Source organism: Heptranchias perlo, chromosome 30 (genome assembly GCF_035084215.1).
Source record: "Heptranchias perlo isolate sHepPer1 chromosome 30, sHepPer1.hap1, whole genome shotgun sequence".
Lineage (NCBI taxonomy): Eukaryota > Metazoa > Chordata > Chondrichthyes > Hexanchiformes > Hexanchidae > Heptranchias > Heptranchias perlo.
This window is the reverse complement of record NC_090354.1, coordinates 5,259,218-5,278,981: the sequence shown is the minus strand read 5'-3', so window position 1 is coordinate 5,278,981 and position 19,764 is coordinate 5,259,218. Positions and strand designations below refer to the sequence as shown.

The 19,764-nt window shown below is 45.7% G+C and overlaps 1 protein-coding gene across 7 annotated transcripts in view; it reads left to right on the top strand.

The window, feature by feature from the left end:
* srcin1a (SRC kinase signaling inhibitor 1a) overlaps positions 1-19,764 on the top strand; it is a 338,217-nt gene that overhangs the window by 38,058 nt on the left and 280,395 nt on the right. For all 7 annotated transcript variants that reach the window (XR_010957996.1, XM_067968775.1, XM_067968774.1 and 4 more), the window contains exon 2: positions 4,713-4,787. Coding sequence is in view for 6 of the 7 variants with exons in the window: in XM_067968775.1 (XP_067824876.1) it covers positions 4,721-4,787 (67 nt within the window). In the remaining variant the exon portion in view is untranslated. The remainder of the gene's footprint in view (positions 1-4,712; positions 4,788-19,764) is intronic.

Genomic DNA, 19,764 nt, shown 5'->3' with positions numbered 1-19,764 from the left:
GCTGGTAACGGTTTTTTGATGCAACTGAGTTTCTTGCTCAGCCCCTTCAGAGGGCAGTTAAGTGTCAAACACTAAAAGAAACAGCAAAAATAATTGCCTGAGCGTTTCCAGCATTTTCTGCTTTTATTTAAGAGTCAACCATGTTGGTGTGGGGTCTGGAGTCACATATAGGCTCAGAGCAGGTAAGAACAGCAGCTTTCCTTCCCTAAAGGACATTAGTGAACCAGTTGGGTTTTTACAACAATCCAACAGCTTCATGCTGTTTAACTTCTCAAACTACCACAATAGGATTTGAACTCAAATTCTCCTAATTACTAGTCCGGTAACATAACCACTACACCACCGTAACCCTAATTTGCTCCTCTGCATTTTGTTTATAAAGTTATTTAAGAGTCTACAGCACAGAAACAGGCATTCAGCCCAACAGGTCCGTGCCGGTGTTTATGCTCCACACGAGCCTCCTCCCTCCCTACTTCATCTCACCCCATCAACCTAACCTTCCATTCCTTTCTCCCTCATGTACTTATCAAGCTTCCCCTTAAGTGCATCTATGCTATTCACCTCAACTACTCCATGTGTACAGGAGAAACAAAGAAAACGAAAGGAGAGATGAGGCAGAATATAGAGGCATGGCGGTGTGGAGTTATTTCCATGATAGTTGTGCATTAGCCTCCCACCATAAAAAGGCAGAGGAGAATCTAAAAGAAACACTGGATACACAGCTTGCTTCTGAGAGAGACGGCCCCCCTTAGCTCATTCGCCTTCTCCTAGAAAGCTTACGGTACATCTTAAAGAAGCCGAAGGCAAAGAGCGTGCAGGATGAAGAAGGTCGGAGGTGCAGTAAGAGGTTGGTCTCAGGAGATGGAGTACAAGTGCTGGTAGACAGAACACTGGCCTCACTCTAACACGTGACGGGCCTAACCCAAGGCTGCGTGCTGCTCATGGTCTGAGCACAATGTTCCATTATCCACTCCCATCATCCCTGATCTTGAAGCTCAGCAGTGAGAAACTGACCCGTACCCTTTTGGTTCCATATTTCTCACAATTTCTATCTATCACTGTGAAGTAAAAGTGTTTGCCGTCAGTGGCTCCATTGTAAACAGCGATTTCAAGGTCACCGTAGTCCAGTACATCACTCTGTGATATTAAAAGCTTTGTGTTGAATGGTATAGTTGTACTGGCCCTTCAGTCAGATCCCACAAAACACTGTCCTTCACCGGTCCCTTAAACCAGTTAGATCTCGCAACCATGTAACCAGGGACCAACTGGGACACAGAAATAAGTCTGTAGTGGCATTTCTGATGGGTTGTCTCCGTGACTAAATCACAATAAATAACCACCTTTCCCAGCTCTAGCCTCACTGCCTCCCCACCTGGCCCGGCCCGGCCCGGCCCAGCTCCAGCCTCACTGCCTCCCCACCTGGCCCGGCCCGGCCCAGCCCAGCCTCACTGCCTCCCCACCTGGCCCGGCCCGGCCCAGCCCAGCCTCACTGCCTCCCCACCTGGCCCGGCCAGGCCCAGCCCAGCCTCACTGCCTCCCCACCTGGCCCGGCCCGGCCCAGCCCAGCCTCACTGCCTCCCCACCTGGCCCGGCCCAGCCCAGCTCCAGCCTCACTGCTAATTGATGTCGCTCTTTATGTTGGGAATGCTCCCACATTCTTCTCCTGACTTTTGACTTCAGCTCATAATTTAGGCTGAGACTCCAGTGCTGTACTGAGATAATGCTGCATTGGGAGAGCTGCTGTCTTTTGGACGGGACGTTAAACCGAGGCCTTGTCCTGCCTCTCGGGTGGATGTGAAAGGTCCCATGGCACTGTTTTGAAGTTCTCCCCATGTCCTGGCAAACATTTCCCTCAACCAACATCACCAAAAAATAGATTATCTGTTGATTTATCTTGATGCTGTTTGTGGGACCTTGCTGTGCATTAATTGGCTGCCGCATTACCGACATTACAACAGTTATTGGATTTCAAAAAGTACTTAATTGGGCTGCGAAGAGCTTTCGGACGTCCTGAGGTCGTGAAAGGCGCTATATAAATGCAAGTTCTGCTTCTGATTGCTTTCTAGTGATCTTTGCTTGAAAATTGCCCGTGTGTGCGAAAGATTGGGGTTCGGTTACGGTGCACTCAAGGTGGAATAGCCTCCCAACATTGACCGTCAAACCTCCCACGGGAAGTTGCAGCACCAGATCTACCCCCACGGAACCTTATCCCAACCCGAGTCAGGAGAGGAGGGAGAAAGTTTGGGATGATGTGGTAGAAACGCGAAGGGTGCATATTGCCACAGTTCTGTCCGACATCAGCTCCTTCCTGTCCCAAAAAAATCAGGGTTTTTGTTCTTCATTGAAAAGCTCCAGATGTAAATTTATTGAAGTTTAATTTTCCAGGTGCTTGCAGCTTGAAGTTAGTTTTGTTGTTGTCCAGAAATGTTTGAAGCAGGGAGCATCTAGTGCTCTTGATTTTAAAAAATAATTCTTCGGGTTGATTGATGTACCAACCTATTAGTCACAATCCACACCTTCCCTTTCCACAGAGATGGTCTCCCCTCAGTAAATTTACTTTTCTGGGGACCTCATCCATCCAAAACTCTGCTGCCCGTATCCTAACTCGCACCAAGTCCCGTTCACCCATCACCCCTGTGCTCGCTGACCTACATTGGCTCCTGGTCCAGCAACGCCTCAATTTTAAAATTCTCATCCTTGTGTTGAAATCCCTCCACGGCCTCGCCCCCTCCCTATCTCTGTAACCTCCTCGAGTCCTACAACCCTCCAAGATCTCTGCACTCCTCCAATTCTGGCCTCTTGCACATCCCTGATTTCCATCGCTCAGCCATTGGCGGCCGTGCCTTCAGCTGCCTAGGCCCTAAACTCTGGAATTCCCTTCCTAAACCTCTCTGCCTCTCTACCTCTCTCTCCTCCTTTAAGTCACTCCTTTAAACCTACCTCTATGACCAAGCTTTTGGTCACCTAATATCTCTTTATGTGCCTCGGTATCAAACTTTTGTCTGCTAACGCCCCTGTGAAGCGCCTTGGAAAGTTTTTACTACTTTAAAGGCGCTATATAAATGCAAGTTGTTTTTGTTGCCTGACATCTGTTGACACAATCAGGTGAACGATTGTAAGTTTTACATTGATTTGTATTGTAAGCTGTCACAGAATGCAGCTACACGGTGAGGTCTGTAAGAGAATGCTGTCTGGCTGCATCCATTGAGCAATGAATACTTGATTATAATTGGCCTCGGCAATCAAAGGCATCATGAGGGATAGACCAGGCAGTGTTCCCTCCCGCTCGCTGCCCAGAAACTCCTGTTGGGAAGTCTGTGTCTATAGACGATGGGTAAGCTCGAGGTCGGATTTGGCTGTGATGACTTCAGTTACCAGGCTCACGTCTTGGACAATAGAGAGAATAGCCCAAAATATAGTCTTGAAAGGGCAGTATCACTTTATTGGAGAATTTTCAAGTAGCTTCATGGTAAAGGTGAAGCTGTCCCACACTGCAATGCCACCATGTTGGCTGATGGAAGAGAAGAGTTGGAATTCTGAACTTGACTGACCAACAAGCTCAGTTACCATATTGGACAAGACACCAGGGCTACACCAAAAGGACCTTGGCAACTCCATCAACCAGCAAGACAGCAATGCGGGGCCTTGATTTATTGTTTCCAATAAACAATCTTTCAATCCAGGAATGATAACACCCATTAACTGATTGAACAGGTCATACTAATGAGCCTCAGGAGCACAATTTTTAAAATTTTTTATTGGTGTTGTAGCGTATTGATCCATTCCATGTTTTGTATCTGATACTAAGGTAGTGTATTGACCCATTCCATGTTTTGTATCTGACACTAACATAGGGTATTGATCCATTCCATGTTTTGTATCTGATACTAATGCAGTGTATTGACCCATTCCATGTTTTGTATCTGACAATAATGTAGTTTATTGATCCAGTCCATGTTTTGTATCTGACACTTGATGCAGTGTATTGATCCATTCCATGTTTTGTATCTGACAGTAATGTAGTTTAGTGATCCATTCCATGCTTTGTATCTGACACTAGCATAGCATATTGATCCATTCCATGCTTTGTACTTGACACCTGATGCAGTATATTGATCCATTCCAAGTTTTGCATCTGACATTAGCAATAGTCTGAACAAGAACTCCAATTGTAGGCCAGAGATAGCAGGAAAGGGAATTTCTGTCCAAGATATTAGAGGTCAGATATGAGATAGCCTTGCAGGAACCCATTGAGTACAGGCTGTGCTGTGAGGAATCCTTGATCAATATATTAGGACTGTTCTAAACTATGTGTCCTGCATCTGTAATGTTACTGATGGCATACCAGAAATATTGTGTTAAGTCTACACCTTGCCACGTTTTGTTATTGTCTGTCTAACTCAACACAGGGACGTCTAATCGGGGCGAGGCAGGGGTGGGGAGGGGGGAGAGAAAGAGATCAGGCCAAACAAGCTTGGGGCATGGATTGACATTGGGTCGTGACCTCCCAGAGCCTGCTCCATACCAACTCTTCCCAGTCATTCAACTGAGTAGAAGGGGAGGTGGGTGGCAAATTTGGGGCAAAGGCCCCCACCTCCCCTTAACGTCACCACTAATTCTGTCATTTTTGGACGTCATCATCCATATTTTCTTCTGCTTTGAGTGCATGTTTTGGGTGTATTAAATTTCATACCTTTTTCTGTCTTCCATAGATTTCTCCATGACTCCTATGAAACATGGATCATACAAGTACAAAACCACCTATAACCATCCACCTGTTACACAAGGTATTTCTCAATCTGGAGAGGATCTCACTCCACTACATTCTCTCTTTCTCTCTCTTTAGTTTGAAGGGTTACTTTTGTGCATTTTGACAGGTGACATTCGAAATAAATGGAGAATATTTTTTTCAAGCAGGTTCCATTGAGGGCCCAATTCGATGTTGCTATGGCAATAATCTTCAATGGCAGCCTCAGCAAAAACCACCTACTTCATTCATGGTTTTTTCCTGGGGGGGGGGAATGTTGTGAGGGATGGCACTGGTGCGAATGGACCATTTTCTGGAGGTCTATTGGTTCCTGGAGACCACACCATGAGTCAGCACCTTTGGGCAAGGAGAAGGGGAGATAACCTGGGGGGAGGGGAGAGCAATGAGTGGGAGTATGATACAAATAATGCAATCGAGAACGTCTGATTTACATCATAAAACACAAATTACAGTCCAGAAGATGAATTGAGCCCTAAGCATCTATAAATCTCTCTTTATATTTTCTCTGAATAACACACTTTCCTAAATTGTCCAAGAACACGAATGTGGTTTCATTTCCTCTGAAGAAATGAGATTCCCAGGATTATATGGATAATCCTTACTAGACAGACAAGGAACACATGCAAATTCCCCAGTCAGGGATGAGTCACAATTTCCCCTGACACAACGTACAAACAATGGACTCCGGTGTACTCCCAGTGCAGGCACCCACTTTAATGGTACCTTACGATAATCCTATGACGGGTTCTATAGTACGATCATATCAATCTTCTTTAATCGAGCCTTTTCCTTGCCAGTCTTTAAAGCTGCATTTTTAGTTAATGAAATACTTGTTCCCACCTCCAAAATGGCCTCTGGGAGCAGGAAGAAGGAAGGTAGGTTAAACATTTACATCCTATCTTGTATTAGGCGCATACTTCTTGTTTGCAAACCTTATTTTCTGTCGCACTTTTGTGTCAATTTTTCCCTTATTGGTATTTTGCTATATGAACGTTAATTGTCGTGCTTTATTGCTGAACCAAATGAATCGCCCAAAATGCTTTTTTTCAAAACAATTTTGTGAAGTTAAAATTTTTTTACTTGAAGTCCTCAGCCTGCCGCGAAAGCTTGGTTTTGACTGGATAATTTTACCTCACATCAGTTAAGAAGGAGCTTTCAATGACATCTGTGCATTCTGAGCATGTGCAGTTTGCCATCTGTGCACCAACAGGAGTAGAAGGGCAGAAGGGTGTGTTCCCTTACCCTGTAAGGATTTATTTGCTTTTGTTCCCCCCGCAAAAAAAAAAGACTGAAAAGAACTGGAGATTGAATTCTTAAAGCGTTACCTCAGGCAAGTCATTAATTTATATAAATATATTAGCAGTAGTGCTTTTCTGTTATGAACTGCTCACAGACCAACAATGTTGGCAGCACGTGTGAATAGTAACAGCTATTATCTTGGTTTCTTTGTGGATGAAGTGGAGATGCCGGTGATGGACTGGGGTTGACAATTGTAAACAATTTTACAACACCAAGTTATAGTCCAGCAATTTTATTTTAAATTCACAAGCTTTCGGAGGCTTCCTCCTTCCTCAGGTGAACGATGTTGGATGGTTAGAAAAGGAACGTTGTGGATGGTTAGAAAAGGAAACAAACAAAATTGCTTATACAGAATGGATTTTTTTCACCTGAGAATTTTTAGGCTTGAAGAATTTACATAAAAACTTGGAAACTGCGTAACTGATTAATTTTTGAGGTGTGTTTAGGTAAGTTTTGTTTATTGGTGGAAACGTATGTTTAAAACACTGTATAAGTTGGTAAACTCACCAATAGTGAGCTCTAAGTGTACACCAGGTGTGTGAAGTTGCACACCCCCAGCCCATGATTTTCCATCCATTCATTTTAAGTAGTGGAACATTCTCGCTTAAATGTTTTAAGGCAGGAACATAATTATCAGAACTGGCTGAGGATGGGGAAAATAGTGATGAGGATACCCGAGGGCTTGAGAGGGGCTGTGGATGAGTTGTGGGAGGAGGTTGATGTCCAATAATCCATGGGGAGGGGATTGAGGTCTTTTGGTTTGAAAGAGGCTAAAGGCACTTTGGGTGCCATTCTCCAGGGTCATTTCTCCCCCCCCCCCTCCAATAAGGCTGTCAGACCCCAAATATCCCAGCAAATCTCTGCACCCTCCACAAAGTCCCTAAGCTTCCTTTCCCAGTGCTGCTAGACCCCTTCTCAGTGCTAACAAATCCCTAAACCACATTGCCAGTGCTCCTTTATCCCAGAATATCCCACAGTGCTCCCAGACCCTGAGGCTCCCAGTGTCCCAGTATTCCTAGAACCTCCCTCTCCAGTGTTCCTGGAATTCCCAGTGCTTCAAGACCCCTGGGAACCCACCTCAAAAATACTGCTAGACCCTGAGACCGCATCCCAGGACTGCCAGACTCTGGACCCCCCTCCAGGAGCTCCCAGATCCCAGAGGCACCCCCTGATGCTGGGAGATCAGTGACCTGGTCGTAATGCTTGGTATAACACTCCTGTAAAACCTCTGTATCACCGTGAGCAATGCCAGGGGAGATCTGCTAGTTTTATATTTAGAAATATAAAGGGTCAGAATAGATTAAAGTTAAAATTGAATCGGAGAATTGAGAAGCAGAGAGAATTAAATGGGGAAAGGGGCAACATGGCAAGTACAAGGAAAAGTGCTGCAATTTTCAAAAAGTATATTTGTGCTTTTAGTATTAATATTAGCAATAAAGCAGCTACAGATTTCTTACTGCGATATAAGTGTTGGTTGTGCCGTAGAGTTTGGGCGGAAAATGAACAAAGGGCTTCTGAGAGAGGGTAGTTATCGCGTTGGCTTGTCCAATGGCTGAACCAGGTTATCCAACTGAGTTAGAAAGGTCCTAGGTTAGATCAATCAAGCTGATGCAAGATAAGCAGTAGGGCTGCTACTATTGCCCCTCCACCCTTGGGGTTAGGGAGGGGATATTTGACCATGGTTTCTACATCTGATCCTCATCCACTTTGGACCTAAGAAAGATAGATCAGAGTATCTTCTAAATTGTGAGAAGCTAGAAACTGTGAAGGAGCAGAGAGATTTGGGTGGACAGGTACAAAAACTAATTAAAAAGGCTAATTGAATGTTGGTCTTTATCTCAAGGGGGCTAGAATACAAAGGGGTGAAATTATGCTACGGTTGCATAAAATTCTGGTTAGACCCCATCTGGAGACTGCATTCAGTTCTGGGCACTGCACCTCAGGAAGGATATATTGGCCCCCCCTGGCAGCACAGATTCACTAGAATGATACCGGGGCTAAAAGGATTAAATTATGAGGACAGGTTGCATAGACTAGGCTTGTATTCCCTTGAGTATAGAAAATTAAGGGGTGATCTAATTGAGGTGTTTAAGATGATTAAAGGAGTTGATAGGGTAGATAGAGAGAAACTATTTCCTCTGGTGGGAGAGTCTAGACAAGGGGGAATAACCTTAAAATTACAGCCAGGCCATTCAGGGGTGATGTCAGAAAGCACTTCTTCACACAAAGGATAGTGGAAATTTGGAACTCTCTTCCCCCCCAGAAGGCTGTAGATGCTGGGGGTCAATTGAAAATTTAAAGACTGAAAATGATAGATTTTTTAGGTAAGGGTATCAAGGGATATGGAACCAAGACAGGTAAATGGAGTTGAGGTGCAGGCCAGCCATGATCTGATTGAATGGCGGAGCAGGCTCGAGGGAATGAATGGCCTACTCCTATTCCTATGTTCCAGTGACCCCTGCTGGAAAGTGTATGTGTGTGCACACATCAGAAGATCACAAGGTAAATATGGATGGGGAAGGCCATTTAGCCTAGAAAAAAAACTACAGTCACCTCTCCACCTTCCCCCTTCACCCCGCTCCCAATCACAGCATCCAGCTGTTTCTTGAATGATTCCAGGGTTTATTCCTCTGCTATTCTACCTGGAAGGACTTTCTATGATTACATGGCTGAAGAGAGGACGATGCTTGGCTGTGATGGCTCTTGTAGTCCAATAACTTGCCAATCAAGCCTCGCCCGTGAAGAATGCTCGCTTGATGAGACACCAGTGGGTAGCCAGTGCCAAAAAGAGGTCAACATCTTCGGGAGAAGGCAGAAAAATCAAGAGAATTTTATTTTTAACAAAAAAGAATACCAGCAATATAAGGGTTAATGTAAGAAGATAAGCTGCTTCTTTAGGTTCTCTGCACAATGGATCAATGACCCTAAAAATAGAACGCCCCAAACAACTGCTTTCCTTACCAATTAACATTATCTGCTTACAGAAAACTACATCCCTGCCTGTACCTTACTAAAAGAAAAAAAGACTTGCATTTATATAGCACCTTTCACAACCTCAGGACATCCCAAAGTGTTTTACAGCCCATGAAGTACTTTTGAAGTGTAGTCACTGTTGTAATGTAGGAAAGTAAGGGTGGAAATTGCTGAGGGAAGTAAGGGTGGAAATTGCTGAGGTACAGCCATAATCTTCCAAACATCCTTAGATATGGGGGTGGTGCCAGAGGACTGGAGAATTGCAAGTGTTACACCCTTGTTCAAAAAAGTGTGTAAGGATAAACCCAGCAACTACAGACCAGTCAATTTAACCTCGGTGGTGGGGAAACTTTTAGAAACGATAATCAGGTACAGAATTAGCAGTCACTTGGACAAGTGTGGATTGATTAGGGAAAGCTAGCACGGATTTATTAAAGGCAAATCCTGTTTAACTAACTTGACAGAGAGGGTCGATGAGGGCAATGCAGTTGATGTGGTGTATATGGACTTTCAAAAGGTGTTTGATAAAGTGCCGCATAACAGGCTTGTCATCAAGATTGAAGCCCATGGAATAAAAGGGGGCAGTAGCAGCATGGATACAGAATTGGCTAAGTAACAGGAAACAGAGACTAGTGAATGACTGTTTTTTGGACTGGTGGGAGGTGTACAGTGGTTTTCCCCAGGGGTCGGTGCTGGGACCACTGCTTTTGTTGACATATATTAATGACTTGGACTTGGGTGTACAGGGCACAATTTCCAAGTATGGAGAAGACACAAAACTTGGAAGTGTAGTGAACAGTGATGAGGATAGTGATAGACTTCAAGAGGATATAGACAGGCTGGTGGCATGGGCAGACACGTGGCAGATGAAATTTAACACAGAAAAATGCGAAGTGATACATTTTGGTAGGAAGAATGAGGAGAACATAAGAAAAAGGAACAGCAGTAGGCCATACGGCCCCTCGAGCCTGCTCCACCATTCAATCAGATCATGGCTGATCTTCAAACCCAACTCCACTTTCCTGCCCGATCCCCATATTCCTTGATTCCCAGAGCCAATATAAACTAAAGGGCACAATTCTAAAAGGGGTCCAGGAACAGAGAGATCTGGGAGTATATGTACACACATCGTTGAAGGTAGTAGGGCTGGTTGAGAAAGCGGTTAAAAAAGCATACGTGATCCCAGGCTTTATAAATAGAGGCATAGAGTACAAACGCAAGGAAGTTATGATGAACCTTTATAAAACATTAGTTCGGCCACAACTGGAGTATTGTGTCCAGTTCTGGGCACCACTCTTTAGGAAAGATGTGAAGGCCTTAGAGAGGTTGCAGAAGAGATTTACTGGAATGATTTCAGGGATGAGGGACTTTAGTTATGTGGAGAGACTGGAGAAGCTGGGGTTGTTCTCCTTGGAACAGAGAAGGTTGAGAGGAGATTTGATAGAGGTATTCAAAATCTTGAAGGGTCTGGACAGAGTAGATGTTCTGTTGGTGGAAGGGTCAGGAACCAGAGGACATAGATTTAAGGTGATTGGCAAAAGAACTAAAGGTGACATGAGGAAAAACTTTCTCACTTGGCGAGCAGTTAGGATCTGGAATGCACTGCCCGAGGGGGTGGTGGAGGCAGATTCAGTCATGGCCTTCAAAAGTGAATTGGACAAGTACTTGAAAGGAAAACATTTGCAAGGCTACGGGACGAGCTGGATTGCTCTAGCATAGAACCGGCACGGACTCGATGGGCCGAATGGCCTCCTTCCGTGCTGTAACCTTTCTATGATAAATGCAGCAGCCAAATTGCAAACAGCAAGCTTCCATAACGTGATAATGATCATCTGTTTTAGCGATGTTGGTAAAGGGATAAATATTAGCCTGGACTCCAGAGAGAACACTGCTACTTTTCTTTTGAAATAGTACTATGGGATCTCTTATATCCACCTGAGAGGGCAGATAGGGCCTTGGTTTAATGTCTCAGCTGAAAGATAGCACCTCCAACAATGCAGCACTCCCTCAGGGAGCATCAGGCTGAATTTTTTGCTGAGATCCCGAAAACAGGGCTTGAACCCACAATCTTCTGACTCAGAAGCAAGAGTGCTACCCACTGAGCCACAGCTGACATTACAGAGTAATACAACATAGAGAGTGAGAGGACTGGGAATATCTCTGGTGGGGCAAAGTTTACCACACTCCTCCCTAATGTTGTACATTCCGTACCGTGATCTAAACCAAGGACGGCTTTGTCCCTCTGCTGAATGGAAAATTGCCTGTGGGGCTGACCGTAATTTTTTTTAAAGAATCCATTTCCTGCCAACCTTATAATATTCAAAATCATCTCCCAAGAATTACAGAAAAATATTACAGTGCAGCAAAAAGAAAACCTCCCCCTTTGGATTATTGATGCTGCATTTAATTAGCTGATGCTGAGCCTTCCTTGTGTTAAATTCCGCAGTAATTATCGAGATCGGTAGATACGTTTTTGCAAAGCATCAGTCTCTTTTGCTCATCCAGATACCACAGACTAGTTGAAGGGGAATTGTGCGATTGTCACCTCCGTACCGGTTAGCCCTGGCCCCAGGAAGGAGTGTTGCCCTCAGAGCAGTTACACTGATAAGACTGGGAAATAATTAGCATTCTGCCTCCAAGTCCCTACCTGACTGGCGTATTAATGACTGGGCTCTGAATGCATGTAGGTTCTAACAACAGATTACGGCTGTTTCGTGTAAGGTAGGGGAAGTCTGGCTACCTTTCCTGCATACCGAGCGTCTACGTTATCATATATATTAATGCTTCAAATTTCAACAAACCATTATCTGCTATTTCTCCGGAAGCAGATTCAACGGTAACTTTCAAAAGGGAATTGGATAAATACTTGAAGGGGGAAAATTTGCAGGGCTATGGAGCAAAGGCAGGGGAGTGGAACTAACTGGACAGCTCTTTCAAAGAGCCGGCACAGGCACGATGGGCTGAATAGCCTCCTCCTGTGCTGCGTCATTCTATGATCCTAAACTCTTCTTCCTGTCTTATGACTTGGATATCAGGAACACTCACATTGTTGCTTCCCAACGGTCTTCCATTTCTCCTAGAATTAATTAACCCAAACTCAGAGTCACCTAATCAATGCTCTTTGATCTATGGCCTCTTCACTCCCACTCTTTTCAACTTTTGTCCTACGTTTTTCCCCTGGCCTTTCCACTGAATTGCTTATTAAGGGGAAAAAAAACAGTGGCTGTAACAACAGCCCTCTCAAACACTGTCCTCTCACACTCTGGGACTGTGTGGTTCAGGGGGTCAGACACTGTCCCATCACACTCTGGGACTGTGTGGTTCAGGGGGTCAGACACTGTCCTCTCACACTCTGGGACTGTGTGGTTCAGGGGGTCAGACACTGTCCCGTCACACTCTGGGACTGTGTGGTTCAGGGGGTCAGACACTGTCCTCTCACACTCTGGGACTGTGTGGTTCAGGGGGTCAGACACTGTCCTCTCACACTCTGGGACTGTGTGGTTCAGGGGGTCAGACACTGTCCTCTCACACTCTGGGACTGGGTGGTTCAGGGGGTCAGACACTGTCCTCTCACACTCTGGGACTGGGTGGTTCGGGGGGTCAGACACTGTCCTCTCACACTCTGGGACTGTGTGGTTCAGGAGGTCAGACACTGTCCTCTCACACTCTGGGACTGGGTGGTTCGGGGGGTCAGACACTGTCCTCTCACACTCTGGGACTGTGTGGTTCAGGGGGTCAGACACTGTCCCGTCACACTCTGGGACTGGGTGGTTCGGGGGGTCAGACACTGTCCTCTCACACTCTGGGACTGTGTGGTTCAGGGGGTCAGACACTGTCCTCTCACACTCTGGGACTGGGTGGTTCAGGGGGTCAGACACTGTCCTCTCACACTCTGGGACTGGGTGGTTCAGTTAGATTAACATAGAGCTTTGCCCTGTATCTAACCTGTTCTGTACTTGACATGGGGCTGCTTGGTGCGGGCATTTGCTGCGTTTTCCGTTCCCACTACTGACGTTCCTGATTTGCTTGACAAGTACCAAAATCCAACTATAAATGGAGAGAAATGCAGTGTAAATTCTATCATATCAGAGAGAAGGATAGCGGAGACTGAATAATAAAACTATCATTTAATGGAGGTATGACCTTAAACCATGAGAGATGATTGAGTGGTTTACAGATCTGAACTGAACCCCTTGATTTAAATTACAGGCTTTGCTTACCGTACCATCTGTAATGTTTTATAATCTATACCCTGATATCAACCAGATGCAATCATCGTTAATGACAGTTAAAAGAGCCGAAATTACGCTCATTAAATAGCGCGTGATATCAATGCAGAGTAACAGGGTCGCATGATTCCCTGCAGGAATTAAGAAGGGAATAAATTAACATTGCGAGTAATGGAAGGATTAACCCTTTCATTATAGTCGGGGTGGGGGGTCTATTGACCGGTCTGTTTCATTGGCCGCCCCTTGTTAATTCACCCGGCAACCCTGTATTATTTTCCAAGTCTGACTTGCCATTGGCTGAATCCACTGCCTTTAAAGGCTGTTTTTTTAAGCCAAAATAAAACCTGCTTTTATGAAAAAAAAACTTGCCCCCACCTCAAAACAAAATGACTGGGACCCAGAAACAAAGATTTGTTTGTTTTTTTTAAGGATAAAAGAATTAGAAATGATAGGACACGTGAGACTGGATAAAACAAAACAGTTAAAAAAGGGTGAAAGTGAGAAAGAGGAAGAAATGGGAGAGTAGAATTGGTGTTAGGAATATTTTTTAGTGAGAGTCGTTCGTACAGTGGATTGGAAGATTTTCCACTTGAGGCACCAGGTGTAGAGGACAGTTCGATGCAGAGTGTCCGCTCCTTCCACTCAATGAGCCTCTGCATCAGTCTCAGAATCTTGTCCTGACGATCCAGTGGGGAGATGTTCAGGCGAGACCCCCCCCACCACATCTGCTTGGTCTGGTGGTCGTTAAAGATCCCTCTGAAAGAAGGGCAGGAAACTCTCCTGTGTTCCGGCCAGGATTCTTCCCTCAATAGTACCAGTGAACAGATTAATCCTATCATTGCTGATTGTGGGATGTCACTGCCAGATTTGCCCGCACAACAGTCCAAAAGTAATTCAGTGTGCCTGGCGCTTTGAGACGTTTTAACAACATGGTGAGGTGCTATACCAATGCAAGTTTATTTTTCTTAAAATTACACCACAGTGACATCTTAACGATTGGTACAGACAGCGAAATGAGTGTGACTGCTAAAACTGCACCAATATAGAAACTTGTCTCTCTGGTTGGGTCTGAGTTGCTGTAAAATTCCCGTTGACCTTCACCTGTAATGTAATTGCATCTCCCCAAATTGAGTGATGTGCTTCGAAAATGATGTTACGTGGATTCCTTCTCCTTTATTGGCCCGAGTTTTGGTTTTTTCCTTTTTTGTTTCTTTTTAGGGTGTGTTCATGTGCAGAAAACCAATAAACCCAAAATAAGTGTCGAATTAAAATTTTATTGTATCGGTCCAGGATGCACTCCAGTCCCTGCGGTGCCCCCCGGCCGCGGAAAGCCTCAAGCGTACCGGCAGACACCGCGTGCTCCCTCTCCAGGGCCACCCGGGCGCGGCCAAGTTTTGGTTGTGCTTCACGTCCCCTGGTTAGGGAGCGTCCCCAGTGATCGGCTTTTGGCAGCAACGTACAAAAAGGTCCTGGAGGGTGGGCAAGGCACTGTGTGAGGTTCTATAATGAAGGAGCAGTGGAAGTGGTGGATCTCCTGTGGCGTTGCTCCTGGTGAGTTGCAGCATTCAGTCGAGATTGGTGAGACAACAGGTGGGGAGGTTATTGGATTGGTGGAGAGTGAATTGTTTAAATTGTGAAGTGGGCTGTATGGTGTACCTTTGGAAGGGGGCAGTGCCAAAGAACACTTTGTGCTGCTGTGTTTTTAAAAAAAAAGACATTTATGGATGGTTCCCTAACCATCTCTCTACTCTTTGTGTCAAGGGATGGGGGAGGGGGGGAAGAGAGATGCTCTACGTAGGGTTGTGCTGTTGTGTTGTGTTGGGGGGGTGCGGAAGAGTGCTGGTTGGAGTGTGGCACATCCCCATGCAGGACACGCAGAAAGTTGACATTAAGAGGGACCCTCCCCCAGCTGCTCGCCCGCTCTCACTTGCTCATGGCCAATGGCAGAGGTTTGATAGCCGTGTGCCATCCTGCCTTCCGTTAGCAGAGGGAACCCACTGAAAATGAGGGCGCTATCGTCACAAAATCAACACGAAACAAAGACTCGTTTCTATCCTCCATCTGCACAGTCTCATTCCCTGTGTGATACAATGCTTCATTCTGGCCCAAAGTGGGGGATCGAAAGTCACAATTTTCTCTGGTACTTGATGAGAACAAGGTAGAAAGGACATTAGCGGAGAAATCTGGCTTCCAGCCTGTAACCAGATTGGAGTGTTGTTCCTTGGGCTCGTTCCAATGGCGGCTTCCATGAGATACTCTCTTCCTGTTTTTTTTCTCTCTTTCAATGGAAGTTTTCTTTTCTAACTTGTTGGGCCAAGTTGTCCTTCGGTACGGTTAGCGTTTTGAGCCAGGCCGGGGAGAACTGGCATCTGGCTAAGCCCGAGAGTAGATCATGGGTTTTTCACCACCCTCAAGCTCTGCGCAAGGACGAGAGCTCCAGCGTTTCGCTGCATCATCTGGTCCACTATTGTCAAGGGCAGATCGACGCCAAAAGTGAAACTGCACAAGGAGGAAAAAGGATGGGCGCCAAACCCATTAAAGTGTTATTGGTGGAATTGTGTCCCAGCAAGAGTCTGCATCTTCAGGAGATGGGGCGAGCATGACGGGAGATGGGATAAAGTTGTGTGTGTTTCAATGACATGCACAAAAATGGGCAAACTTCATTTTTACATTTTAATCTAAGGGACAGTTGATTAAGATTTGTTTTTATATTAATTCTGGGGAATGTGGGCATCGCTGGAAAGGCTGGCATTTATTGCCCATCCATAGTTTCTCTGGAGTGGCGTGCTAGGCCATTTCAGAGGGCATGCTGGTGTGGGACTGGGGTTGCCAACCCCTCCAGGATTGTCCTGGAGTCTCCAGGAATTGAAGATTAATCTCCAGGGCACTGCTGCGAGCAACACCCAGGGAGAAAAATCATCGGGGCATTTAAAAAAAATGGTTTTTTTCATTTTCTTTGAACATTTCAGTTTATTGATTATAAAAATTTTGGAGATGGGAGAAAAAAGGCAGTCAAGAATCATCCAATCGGGTAACGAAGAGTCTGTTCGCTTTCCAATTGGCCGTGGGAAGGCGGAGCACAGCGAGAATGGACGTGTTGGGCGACCAATGGCAGGAGCATGGGGGTGGGGCAGTTGGAGGCAGGAGGTCAGGTGATGACACCTTCAGGAATACATTCATCCAGAGTTGGCAACACCTATGTGGGACTGGAGTCACATATAGACCAGATTGGGTTTCCTTCCCTAAAGGGAGTGAGATAATGACATGAGTTCTCAGCTTGACTTTTCTATTGACTTAAAATTCACTGAAAACTTTAATCATTAACAATATCTGTGTGCCTCAGGGTCCAGGATGCATGGGAAAAGCATTCTTAAAATCCAGATCAGACCTGATGACCAGGTTTCCATCCTTAAAGGACATCAGTGAAACAGTTGGCTTTTTATGACAATCCGACAGCTTCATGGTCACTGTTCCTGATCCCAGATTTTTATTTCCAGGTTTATCATAATTGTTAAATTAACTTCAACTTTGCAAACTGCCCTGGGTGTGGGATTTGAATTCGCGCTATCTTTATTCTAGTCCAGGCTCCTGGATTGCTAATCTGGTGACATAGCCACTAAACTACCATAACCTTGCTTACATGATTAAGATTGTCACAAAAGTCTGGGTTTTAAGGAGTCTGTTCTTCCCATGAACTCTGTACTCTGCGGCACATCGACATTATCAATGATTAAAGTTTTCAGTGAATTTTAAGTCCGTAGAAAAGCCCAAGTTCAGAACTCGGGTCATCATCCCAGTGTCCCACCCCCACCTCGTCCTCTATATCCTACTTTCTGTCCAGTTTTGATCTTGGCAGAAGGGAGGCGGCTCTGGACTGGGTCGCTGCTGTCACTGTCCGCACTGTTCAGCCGCTGGCTTTGTTTTGTTTTGAAATTTCTCTCGGATTCCTGCACGACCCAGTGAGGAAACCACAAAGACCCTGAAGCAGTGTCTGAATTCTGGAACGTTTCCTGGTATGTGGGAGGAGAAGGTCACTCAGACAAACAGATCTGTGACCTCCTGACGGCACTGTGCAGTGAATAGAGGTCAGCTTCCCACCCACACGCTTCTACTCTCTACATGGCCGATCCTTCCTCCCGTTTTAGCCACGGCTCAGTGGGTAACACTCTCGCCTCTTGAGACAGAAGGTCATGGGTTCAAGTCCCACTTCAGACATTTGAGCACAAACTCTAGACTGACATTCCCAGTGCCAGTACTGAGGGAGTGCTGCACTGTCGGAGGTGCCGTCTTTCGGATGAGATGTTAAACCGAGGCCCCGTCTGCCCTCTCTGGTGGATGTAAAAGATCCCCTGGTACTATTTCGAAGAAGAGCAGCGGAGTTCTCCCCAGTGTACTGGCCAATGTTTATCCCTCAATAAACATCACTAAAACAGATTAACTGGTCATTTATCACATTGCTGTTTGTGGGATCTTGCTGTGCACAAATTGGCTGCTGCTTTTCCTACATTACAACAGTGACTGCACTTCAAAAGTATTTCATTGACTGTAAAGCCCTTTGTGACATCCTGAGGTCATGAAAGGTGCTATATAAATGCAAGTTCTTTCTTTCGTATGGTAACGGTTCATTAATTCCTCCATTGTGGACCTGAAGGTCTTCAAATCCAGGTTTCTTCTTCCTCCCCTCCTGATGGCACTGACCAGCAAACAACTCCACAGGCACAAGCTAGCCTCTGGCACCTCATCCAATTGGCCATTTTCACCTGTGAGCCTGGCGGTGTGTGTGGCGGCTGGCTATTCAACCACGTGTGCCGTCGCAACCGAACCCGATCCTGTCCCCTCCTGATGTCGAGCAAGAATCACTGGATAGCAATCAGCAACGGGAATCCTAACTGATTTCGATTCACCCCCCCCTCGCTGAATTTGATTGTAGCACTAACTGAGATCAGCGGTTAGCTCGAACCTGGGACTATGGCTCAGTTACACACCGCGCAGTGCATTTACCAACTGAGCCATTGCTGTACGATTACTTCATTCCATTTTTTTTTGAGCATATATTTTTTTCCGCCTCCGCCCCCCACCCCCACTCCCCCCGACCCCTCTCGTTCTCATGCTGGAACTCTCAGTTCTACAAGTCACCAGGTATGGCGAGGCTTGATCATTTCTCAGTCACTCTCATCACAAGCTGTCTATAAGCCTGTTATTGTGAAAACTGCCCCGGGGCTGCATCAGATCTCCTTTAGGGAAGGAAACCTGCCGTCCTTACCCGGCCTGGCCTATACGTGGCTCCAGTCTCACACCAATGTGGTTGACTTTTAACTGCCCTCTCTTAATGCAGACCATAACCAGCTGTTTCACCTTGTCCCGAACAGCAGATTCAGAGGACACGGCCTGTGCTTGAAGGACTAATCTGCGGAAACATTATTTCAGTGAGCGAGTGGTAAATCTATGGAAGACGCTCCCTGGTGAGATGGTGGAAGCAGAAAGTATCGATTCATCCAAATACAAATTAGATAGATTTCTTTCAGAAAATAACATTTGGGATACAGTGTATGAGTAATTGGAGACATGACGTGGTAAGTGCAACATGTCTGATTCAAAAGGCTCTCCACCACTGAGGGGGTTTTCCTCGTCTCATGTCTGGGTCTGTTGTAGACTAACTGATAGAGATCAATTCCTATGATTAGTCAACAAATCCATTATCGTTGTATCATCCCACTACTGGGATGGCAGAAGGGAAACTAGATGGACCTTCGTCTTATTTTGTCTAGCAATTCCTGTCTTCCTATAAAGTGGCCTAGCAAGTCACTCAGTTGTATCAAACTGCTACCAGCTGTTCAAGAAGAAGACCCACCACCACCTTCTCAGGGCAACTAGGGGATGGGCAATAAATGCCGGCGATGCCCACATCCCGAGAATGAAGAACTAAAAAGTAAAATCCCCATGAGAAGATTCCACAGGTTGTGCACAAGCTATGAGGCTAAGCCCTGTGCATTCTTATTGTACTCCCATTTTGAAACATATTAAATATTATTTAAACATATTTTAAGCCTCTGAGAGTGTGTTCATCCTCGCGTTCAAATCCCTCCATGGCCTCGCCCCTCCCCATCTCTGTTACCTCCTCCAGCCCGACAACCCTCCGAGATCTCTGCGTTCCTCGAGTTCTGGCCTCTTGCGCATCCCCGATTTCCTTCGCCCATCCCCGATTTCCTTCGCTCCACCATTGGCGGCCGTGCCTTCGGCTGTCTCGGCCCTAAGCTCTGGAATTCCCTCCCTAAACCTCTCCGCCTCTCTCTCCTCCTTTTAAGTCGTTTCTTAAAATCTATCTCTTTGACCAAGCTTTTGGTCACCTGTCCTAATATCTCTTTATGTGGCTCGGTGTCAAATTTAGTCTGATAATCGCTCCTGTGAAGCGCCTTGGGACGTTTTACTGTGTAAATGCAAATTGTTGTTGTTGCTGTATTGTGACCTCTTTCATAGACCAGACCCCGTCATGTA